The sequence below is a fragment of the Cystoisospora suis genome (genome assembly GCF_002600585.1).
Source record: "Cystoisospora suis strain Wien I chromosome Unknown contig_1378, whole genome shotgun sequence".
Lineage (NCBI taxonomy): Eukaryota > Apicomplexa > Conoidasida > Eucoccidiorida > Sarcocystidae > Cystoisospora > Cystoisospora suis.
The window spans coordinates 13,381-23,807 of record NW_027154178.1 but is presented as its reverse complement, the minus strand read 5'-3'; the positions used below and the strand labels follow the sequence as shown (position 1 = coordinate 23,807).

Here is a 10,427-nt window from a genome sequence, read left to right as displayed (position 1 = left end):
AGAAGAGAAAGAAGAAGAAGGCAATTATACTAAGAATTGAGAAGCACGTGGAGCACCCCTCCTGGGTTCACCAGGAGATATAGATAGGTAGAATTGAAGACTCTTTGTATGGAATGGCGAAGTCTCACATACAAGACAAACTACCACCTGTCATCACACAAGAAGAAGAAGAGCACTCTTGTCTACAGGAAGTTTAGATCGCCACTCTCATCATAAGAAAGAAGAGGAAATGAGAACTCTGTCTCTCTATCTCTCTCTATCTATCACTAATCTATCTATCTATCTCTATATCTATCTATATCTATCTCTCTATCTATCTCTATCTCTCTCTATATCTCAGTCGATTCTATGAAGTCGATGGATCTATAGACATGTACAGAGAAGACACCACAAAACAGAACCCCGCCCCTGTTTCACTCTCTTTCTCTGTCTCTTTTTCTTTCTTTTCTCTCCGACTCTGACAATCTTCTTCGTCTTTTTTGTTTCTCCTTCCTGTCTTGCGTTCTTTAAAGAGGTAGACCTAAAGCAACTGTTGAAGAGGCTGTGGAATGTTTCAATCGACAAGCCTGTCTCCCCTCTGTAAGAGCCTCCAGTAAAGGCAGTCTCGCTTCACATGTACATACACCCCCCACCTCTCTCTCTCTCGATAACCCCCGCCATCCCTTCTTCTTCTCTTCTTCTTCCTCTTCCTCTCTCTCCTTCGTCTTCTTCTTCTCGTTCTTCTTCCCCCTTCTCTCACGAACCGTCTCTTTCTTCCTCTTCTCGAGATGCGTATCATCTTCTTCTTCTTCTTTTCCACGAGAGAAAGAAGAAGACGAAAAGAAGAAAGGAGATGCATAAGGCTGCGTCCATTTCCAGAGAAGACTTCGCGTGATCGCATCCGATTCGACGTCCGTGATATTCCAGAGATTGCCTATTACCATCGGGCTTCCTCCTATGAGATAGTCAAACGCATGACTCCACCCTTCACTCTTCTCTCCGTAGAACGTCCAGCGCACGCTACTACACCCAAACAGAAGGGCGACTGCTTCCAGACCTACATGCAGAGAACATTGCCGAGACGAAGAAGAAGAAGAAGAATGGAGAAGAGGAAGAGAAGTCGACGATGAGGAAGAAGGAGACACGGGAGAAGAAGAAGAAGAAAGCGAGGAGGAATGTAGGGAGGTGGGTTGATTCGGAGAGATGCGAGGAGAAAGAGAAGGGGGAGGAGAGACGAGGAGAGCTTGTTGGATGAGATCTCTGTGGATGTACTGCTCCCCTCCTTGGTGTCCGCAGTACAAAAAGACGTCGGAGGTGAGAAGCGCATGCAGCCATTCATCCTCTACATCGCGAGGAGAAAAATCGTCAGGTTGAAGACACAAAGAAGAAGAACAAAATGAACAGAGAGAAGAAGAAGAAAGAAGAAGAAGAGAGAACAGCAAAGAAAGAGAAAGAGAGAGGAGACAGACAGACATACGCCTTACAATGGAAGCTCGTTCTTCTTTTCTTCTTCTTCTTCTTTCTATTTTGTTTTCCTTTGCTTTCTTCTTTTCATAGAACTTGAAAGACTTGGCAGTCTGTCTTCTTTAAGGTCCGCGGCATTTCTTGTCTCTCGCGTCTATTCTTATCCAACTCCATCCCCTCACTCGCACCACCTCATATAAAACTACACACGACCCAACCACTCCTACTACTACTACTATGGCCCTGTCTCTGTCTCTTTCTTTCTTCTATCACACCTCCTGTTACATCACCTTCAAGCTACCCAGAAAAGTTGTCCATTTCTATCTAATCTATCTTCGGTCTGTCTGTCTTGGACCTAGCTATCTTGAGTCTATTTTCAATCTATTTTGAGTCTAGCTCTCAGAGAGTGAGATATACATATATATATATATATACGTGTAGAGATGTAGAGGAGCCCCCGGTGTCTATACACCGTGACTGACGCCTCCTCTATCTCTTTCCAGTATATCAATCACATCATTACGAAAAGTCCTTTTTCTTCTTCTTGTCGAAAACGAATGAAATCCCTACACACTCACTCCCTGTTGTATTAGTAGTAGGAGAAGTATATCTAATTCTCTATCTATCTAGAGTGGGGGCATATAGGAGATCTTTCTGTGCTTATCGCAAACGGTCTGATGTCTATACACTGAAGGGATGCTATCTTGTTGCCTTCTACCCATGGCGATGCATGCCTACAATATTTCGATGATCTTCATCTTCATCTTTATCGTAATTGTCCTTATCTCTCAACTCTTATCAACATCAAACAGACAGATGTCTACGACGACGACTAGCACTACCTCAACTTCTTTCTCTTCTTCTTCTTCTTCTCCCCCCCCTCTATTTTACCTCTAGTCAGCCACGGTATGTACACCTGTACACATTTCTACATTTCCAAAAGCATCAGTCCTTTGCATACACACCTACAATTCTATTCTCACATGTATAAACGTACATATACACCGCATATATATATATATATATATATACTGCATATCCAGATACATATACTGCAAATATGTATATATATATACACTGCGTATGTAGATATATACTGCATAATATATATATAGATTACATTTGTACATATATACTGCATATATGTATGTATCTGTATATGTGTACAGGCCGATGTACGTGCCTGTAGTGGGTATGTATACCTGATAGGGGAGAGCCTCTTTTGCCTCGCCATGAGTTTGCCTGATGTGAAGGGAAGCTCTCGCCGTCTGATCGAAGAGAAGAAGAAGACGAAAGAAGAAAAGGAATGAGAATTCGCTCTGTACGCTTAAGATCTCCTGATGGATTGACACTGTAATACACACGACTATTCAATGAAGAAACAAGAAATCTGCGATTCCCCCGTATACAGATCTCCTGAGAAAATTCTTCTTCTTCTTCGTAGTCTCGATCTTGATCTACTTCTTCCACTTTAACTGTGCCTCTTCTTCTTCTTCTTCTTCTCTCTTCTATCGTCTTCAAGGTCACCTTCACGGAAGAGTGAGGAGTCGATGTCCTAACATTGTCCAAGAAGAATCGGCTTATATTCGGAGAAGAAGGATGACAAGGACATCTATATGGAGCTACTTGAAGATGATCTAGGAGACATACGGAAAGCTTCACTTTACTTCCAGAGTTATCGTGATCTTCTTCTTCATCTTCTTTTCTTGCATTTTCTTCCCTTTTCTGTCTTGCTTTTTCTTCTCCTTCTGCCTTTCTTAGCCTTCTTCTTTCTTGATGGAAAGATATTTGAAAAGGATCAAGAGATCGAGGCGAAGAAGAAGAAGAAATTCTCCTCTCCCTTGTCCTTCCATGCAAACGGAGAGGAGACTGTGTGTGTGGGAGTGAAGGAGGGACAGCGGCCTGAGGTGACGCAGTTCGATGGTGTGTTGGGGCTGAAGAAGAATTAGGAGAAGAAGAGAAAGGAAATACACAAGAAGAAGAGAAAGAGGAAGAAGACGAAGAAGAGAAAGAGAAAGAAGAAGAGAAAGAGAAAGAAGAAGAGAAAGAGAAAGAAGAAGAAGAGAAAGAAGAAAGAGAACCATGAGAAGAGAAGAGAGGAGGGTTGAAGAGACGTTCTTGAGAGGTGTTGAAAGGACGACATAAAGAGGTAGATGGAGAAGAAGAAGAAGATGGATGAAGACGAGAAGAAGAAGAGAGAGGATCTCCTCCTTCTTTAAACAGACGATTTCCCTGAGTTTGAGAAAGACCTTGTCTTCTTCTTTTTACGATTTTGTCTCTAACTCCTTCCATCTCTCCTTTCTCTTCTTCTTCTTCATGTCTTCTTCTGTCTCCTTCTCTTTTTTGTGTTCTCTTTGCATGCGAGAAGAAGCCACTCCGATTTCTTGGGATTTCTCTCCCTTCTTCTTCTCCTTGGTAAAGGCAATGTCTCCTCGCTCCATGAAGGGAACGAACTGGTATTTGCGAGAGAAGAGATGAAGACAAAGATCGCTCAGTAGGAGGAGGAGGAGTAGAAGTAGTAGTAGGAGTAGTAGTAGGAATGGTGGAAACTGTTTTCTTCTCCTCTTGTCTCTGCCTTTGTCTCCTCTGCTGTATCTGCTTCTGTTGGTCTTGGTCTTTCGCCTCTCCTAAGAGAATGCGATGCTGCATGAAAGAAGAAGAAGAAAAGGTGGGGAGACCGGATGAAGAATGGCTAGGAAAGAGAGGAGAAGAAGACGACGCCTTACGAGAAGGTAAAGAGTGAAGAGGAGAGAGAGAAGAAGAGAGAGGATCACGAAACTGAGAAAAGGTGGAATTTCTGTATGAAACAGAAGACGAGGCTGTTAAGAGAGGAGAATGAAGAGAAGAAGAAGAAGAAGGAAAACGGAAATGATTCGTCGCCGGGGGAGACAGAGAGAGGTGCTTTTCTTCCTTGTCTTCTTGATGATAGTCTCTATCATCCTTGACTTGCTGCTTTGTTCTCTCCTCTTCTTCTTCTTCACTACTTAGGACTTCAATCACTTCTTCTTCTTCTTCTTTTCTTTGTCCCTCTATCTCCTTTTCTTCGTCTTCTTCTTCTTCATCTCCAGATCTTCTTCTCTTTCCTCTTCTTTTATCTCTTTCAAATCTTCCCGCGTCAGAGATCTTCCCTCGTCTTTTCTGTCTACTTTCTCCTTCTTCTTCTTCTTTCGCCTTCCTCCATGCAGCTTGGAGCTCTCTTCTCCAGGCAGACAGTTTTCTCCTTTTCTTCTCGACAAGATGAAAGAGAAGATACCTCGTCATGAGATACGACCCACCTGATCTACAGAGAGGCGCCATACGGAGAGAAGGAAAGCCTTCAAAGGGAAGAAGAGATAAATACTTATCGGCATAAAGAATTACTGGCTCCACCCCAAGAAAAATCCCCAAATCTTCTTCTCCCCCTTCTTTCTTCTCTTCTTCTTCAACTTCTTCTCTCCTTTGCTTCTTCTTCTTCTCTTCTTCTTCTTCTTGTATTTCACTTCGGTGTCTGTAATTCTTTTCTCCTCGGCCAAGATCGAGAGACGTCGTGACTCCAGGCCTCGAAAGATCGGCCTGTCGGTGAAAGGCATGAAGAGAAAAATCAGGAGAAGAAGAAGAAGAAGAAAATGAAGAAAAGGAAAAAGAAGAAGAACAAGAGAACGACGGAGATAAAGAAGAAGAAGAAGGCGAAAGAAGCTTCAGCCTTCCCATCCTTAGGACTTCTTCTGTACGTGGAGAGCTCTTTGCTCCTCCTATTCTTGCCGTCCGTCTTTTCCTTCTTATTTCGATATAACTCCTACCTTCACTTCTTATCATGTCTCTCTTCTCTTCTTCTCCTTCTTCAGTCTCCTTCTCTCTCTCCTCTTTCTTCTCTTTCTCTTTCTCTTCTTCTCCGTCTTTCGCCTCTTTCTCACTGGCACAGCTGATGGTCCCTGGCAAAGAAAAAGAAGAAGAGAAAGGAGAAGAAGAGAAAGAAGAAGAAGAAGAGAAAGAAGAAGAGAAGACTTTATCGATAAAGGGAGAAGAAGGAGAGAAAGAAAGACGAGAGTTGAGAGAGAATGTCTGAGAAAGTCTCTTTACAACTAGAGCAAAATACCCAAGTGTAAACACCTCCCACGCTTTCCTTTCTTCTTCTTCTTCTTCTTCTTCTTCTCTTTCTCTTCTTTCTTTCCTTCTTCTCTGTGCATATCTCTCTTTCTCTTCGTCGAACTTCTGCGCTTCACTTCGCTGTGAAACATCGTGGATTTCTTTCTTTGCTCGGTCCGAAGAAGAAGAGGAAGGGCGATGTAGTAAGACAGGATAGAGAATATAATGCTTAAGGAATCGAGAGAGAGAAGGAAGAGAGATAGTTAGGGAGCCTCTTGAATCTAGATGGCTAGTCATTTCGTGCATGTAGAGACGGCTAAGGAGAGACGACACGTCACCTACATCTCTATGGGTTTCTTCCTCTTCTTCTTCTTTCTTTTTCTTTCTTCCATTGATACTCTCTTCATGAGAGGATAGAGATATTCTCTTCTTCATCTTCTCTTTCATCTTCTTAAGATTCTCTTCTTCTTCTTCTTTGACTCTCCTTCTTCCTCTTCTTTGGAGAGGAGAAGAGACTGCTGAAAGAGCTCTAGATATCTCTGGCAAATACGGATCCTCTCTTCTCTCTCTACATCTTCTCTTCTCTTCTCTTCTGTCGCCTCTCTCTCTCTCTTCTTCTCTTCTTTCTTCTTCTTCGTCTTCTTGCTTCCCTTCTTCTTCTCCTCTCGCTTTCTTCTGCAGTCCTACGACATAGCTTCTTCGAGAGTCTCTTTCTTCACTCCGTCTCGTCTCTATCTCTGTCAAGCCATTTCCTCTTTCTCTTTCTTTTCTTCTTCTTTCTTCTTCTTCTTCGCTCCCTTTCATCTTAGGCGGGATGAGAATTCGCACGCGCAGGGAGAGAAGAGCACATGTAAGCTGGGCTAACGCAGGAAGAATCGATACAGCAGCACCTCGAGCTCTTCTTCTTTTTCTTCTCTCTCTTCTTTGCTTGTCTTCTGAGAGAACGAGCCATGTATTCAAAGGCTGAAGAAGAGGAAAGGGAGGAGACAGAGAAGGTGGGAGGAATCGCTTCTCTCTTCGCTCCCTCCAGGTATCTCTTCTCTCTTGATCTTCTTCAAAGTCTAGATAGGACGACGATGATAAAGAGAAAAGATAAGAGGAACAAGAGAAAGAAAAAGAAGAAGAGGGAGAGGAGCCTGTCTGTAGCCATTCATAAAGGAATAGGCCGCATGCCTCCAGAAGTCTCTTCAAGGGACACATCTCTCTCTCTCTCTCTTCACTTTCCTTCTTAACCTCTTCTTCTTCTTCTACTTTATCCCTGATACTAATCGTCTCTCTTTTATCTCTTCTCAGAAGGTTCTCCCCTCTCTCTTCATCACCTTGGTCGTCGGGGTTCTTTGCTTCTTTTTCTTTCTCTGCATGTGGCCTCGGGGAGACGAAACACTCTCTCTCCTTCACATTCTCTACTCCCCTCTCCGGAATGTCTTCTGTACGACAAGAAAGAAAAGAAGAAGAAGAGAGAAGTCTCCTATCCCGTTGCAACAGAGGAGAAGAAGAAGAAGAGAATGAGATATGTATATAGCTATCGTGCTTCCTCTCTTTTTCTTCAAGAGATCTTTCCTCTCTACTCTCCCTCTTCTGCTTCTTCAACGTGTCTCTCTCCTCCTTTTCTTCTTTCTGTCTTTGACTTCGATCAACAAGAGAAGGCCAGCCTACTAAGCAGAGAGAGGCTATCCCGCCGAAGAAGTTCTCTTGCTCTAAGCGTAGGCAAGTGAAGTCTCGCAAATTCTTCTCCAAAAGACGTCTTTGCTTCCACCATCTCTGAAGAAATTGGACGTCGTCGTCTCTCTCTTCTCTCTTCTTCAACATGTTCTTTTCTTTGACAGAAACAACGAAGGATCTCTCCTCTCCTTCTTTCTTCTTCTTCTTCTTCTGGGGAGTGGAGGGCTTCTTCTTTGTCTCGTCGTTCTTCGCGGGTACGTTCGTGAGAGGGAAGGGAGATGGAAAATTTTGTCTTTCTCGAATCTCGGCTTGAAGAAAGGGAGAAGAATGAAGAGAAGAAGAAGAAGAATGAAGAGAAGAAGAAGAAAGAAGAGGGGAAGAAGGAGAAGAAAGAAGAGGGGAAGAAGGAGAAGAAAGAAGAGAATCTTTAGTCGTGATCGAAGGGGGCGTTAGAGGAGAGAAAGGAGAGAAAGAGTCAACGTGACCGTGATTGCATGCACGGGCCCCCGAAAAAGAAGAAGAAGAAAAGTAAGAGAGACAAGAGGAAGGAGAAGCAGAAGAAGGAGTTAAAGAAGAAGAAGCGAGTGAAGACATGGTATCTTCTCCGTTTTCGTCTTCGGCTTCTTCATCTTCTACTTGGTCTCCGTCATCCTTTCGATAAGAAGAAGAGAAAGAAGAAGAAGAAGGTGTCGTTCCTGCGTTTGTGTGGCCGACTGCTAATGAGAGGCAGTACTGAAGCCACTGATACTCGCGTAACACACCCCCCCATGAATGAGAAGAGAAAGAAGAAGAGAGAGGAGAAGAAGAGAGAGGAGAAGAAGAGAGAGGAGGAGAAGAAGAAGAGAGAGAAGAAGAAGAGGGGTGGCTGTCGAGATGATGAGAAGAAGAATGAAGTCGAGGGAGGTAGTACGAAAGCCATAGAAACTTCTCTTGCTCTTTCTCTTCAATGAGTTTTGAATCCTCTTTCTTCTTCTTCTTCGTCTTCTTCTCTTTCACTGAAATAACTTCCTCTTCTTCTTCTCTCTCCTCTCTTAAGAAGACACCCTCTCTCCTGCTGACTTGTACTTCTCTATCTTCCTTCTCCTGTCGTGAGACTCTCTCTCTCTCGCGTCTTTCTTCTTTCCTCTTGAAATTTCTGTCTTTCTTTAGGCCTTTGTCGATACCTTTGTAGAGAGAAGAAAGAAAAGAAGACGGGAATGGACGGGCTATCATGAGATAGTCTTTAGCAGGAGAAAGAGAAAGAAACACAGACGAAACAGTGGATGAGAAAGAGGTATAAAGATCAGAAAGAGCTGTACATACACTCCCCGGCCATATGTGTGATTCAGAAGAAGAAGAAGAAGAGAAAGAAGAAGAGAAAGAAGAAGAAGGTGTTGAAGAATTAAAGAAAGCAAATCGATCAGAAGGAAGGGAGAAAGGTGTAAAGGAGAGAGAAGAAGAAATGTCGGTGACTATCCTGTTTCGCGTATCTCTATGCAGATGCGTTGACTCTAGTAGCCTATTTAAGATCGTGAAAACGAAAAGAAAAGGAGAAGAAGAAGAGGAAGAAGAACAAGAGAAAGACACAAGATGATAGAAAAGTCGGCGTTCTTCTTCTCTATGAAGCATCTGTAAAGAAACGGCATGTCCGCCACAGCTCAGAGAGACCGCTGCCTGAAGTAAAAGATCTAAGAAGAAATCTTCTTCTCCTTCTATTCTCTCTTCTTCTTCTTCTTTCTCACTCTCTACTTCTATATCCTCATCTTCCTCCTTCTCTTCTTCTTCTTCATCTTGCCTTGCTCCTTCCCCTTCTCTACAATCCCACTCTTTCTTTTCTTCTTCTTCTTTTTTGCATCTTTTTCTTCCTCTTTGATCGCACGTCTCCTTTGGGAATCTTTTCTTGTCTCTATCTTTATCGTGTTCTTCATTCCCAGTCTCTCCTCGCTTCTGTCTCCTTTCCTCTCCCTCTTCTCTCTCTTCATCTCTTTCTTCTCTCTCTTCATTGCGACAAGAGAGAGAAGAGAATCTTCTGAGCTTAGCTAAAACGTCGAGGAGATACTTCGCAGCACTCGTCAGGTTGAAGGCATCTGTTAAGCGTATCGCTAAACATACAGAAAAGACACCTAAGAGAATCTGGAGCTTCTCAAGCAGACGAAGAAGAAGAAGAGAGACACACTTCCTCGTCGTCTCTTGTTTCACGCCGTCAAGGCACATGATGAGGCGGTCATAATAAGAACGAGAATAGAGAGGGTGAGAGAGGTAGTAAAGATCTCTCATTCCTATGAAAAGCAAAGAAGCAAGAGAACAAAAAGATGAAGAAGAGAAAGAAGAAAAAGACAGAGAAGAAAGAGGAGAGAGAGGAAGAATATGATGCTGTATGAAAGCGTGTGTAGAAAGTTGAAGAATTGAATGAAGACTCGAGGAAAGAAGAGATAAACCACAAGCTGAGAAAGAGAAAGAAAAAGAAGAGGAAGGATAGAAGGCAGAAGAAAAGAGAGATGAAGAGAAGTTATCCTTGTTCTCCCTCTCATGCATGTCTACCGTAGATCTCTTTCTTCTTCTTCTTTCTTCACTGAGACGATCCTCAACGTCCTCTTCTCTCTTCTTGTTCTTCTTCTCTTTCTCTCTTTCTTCTTCTTTCTCGCTCTGTTCGTACTTCTCCCAGATAGTAAGAGAACCCCTATCTCTCTTCACATCGCTTGTCTTTCTCTCCGTACTTCTCTCTCTTTCTCCCCTCCCTCCGACGAGCCTCCTCATCGTCATCGTATTCTGTTCCTTCATTTCTTCTTCTCCTTCTTTCTCATTCTTCATTGGAACGAAGCGTTTCACATTTCCTTTCTGTAAAGCAGACGCGAAAGACCCGAGGGTGTCTCGGGAGGTGATCTGTCTCTTCTTTATTTTATCGAAATCTTCTTCTCTCCGACGGAAAGTAGAGAGGTTTTCTTTACAGAGAAGACTCAAGTCTCCTAGCGCCGACAAACTCGCCTCCAAAAGAGATCGACAGACAGGCGGAGAGCAGAAAGAAAAAGAAGAAGAAGATGAGAAAGAAGAAGAAGAGAGATGTCCATGAAGAAGAGAAGAAGAAGAAGGAGGTACAGAAGAGGGGAGTGAAGAAGGTGTTGAAGAGAAAGAGGAAAGGCCATTCAAGCTCTCTTGAAGAAAGAAGAAAAGCAGTGAATATCCGGGAAGTGAAGACACAAACCTATCAGGAACCCCACAAGACAAAAAGAGAAAGAAAGAAAGAAAGAAAGAAAAAGTGAGAAAGAAAGAGAAAGAAA

At 43.0% G+C, this 10,427-nt stretch overlaps 1 protein-coding gene across 1 annotated transcript in view; it reads right to left on the bottom strand.

The window, feature by feature from the left end:
* Nucleotides 1–19: 19 nt before the first annotated feature.
* The window catches only part of CSUI_003171 (peptidase family c50 protein), a 23,725-nt gene continuing 13,317 nt past the window's right edge, over nt 20–10,427 (bottom strand). Inside the window, exons 4-5 of the mRNA XM_068063369.1 lie at nt 2,646–10,351; nt 20–1,321 (exon numbers count right to left, since the gene is read on the bottom strand). Coding sequence (XP_067924654.1) covers nt 507–1,321; nt 2,646–10,351 — 8,521 coding nt within the window. The 3' untranslated portion in view covers nt 20–506. The remainder of the gene's footprint in view (nt 1,322–2,645; nt 10,352–10,427) is intronic.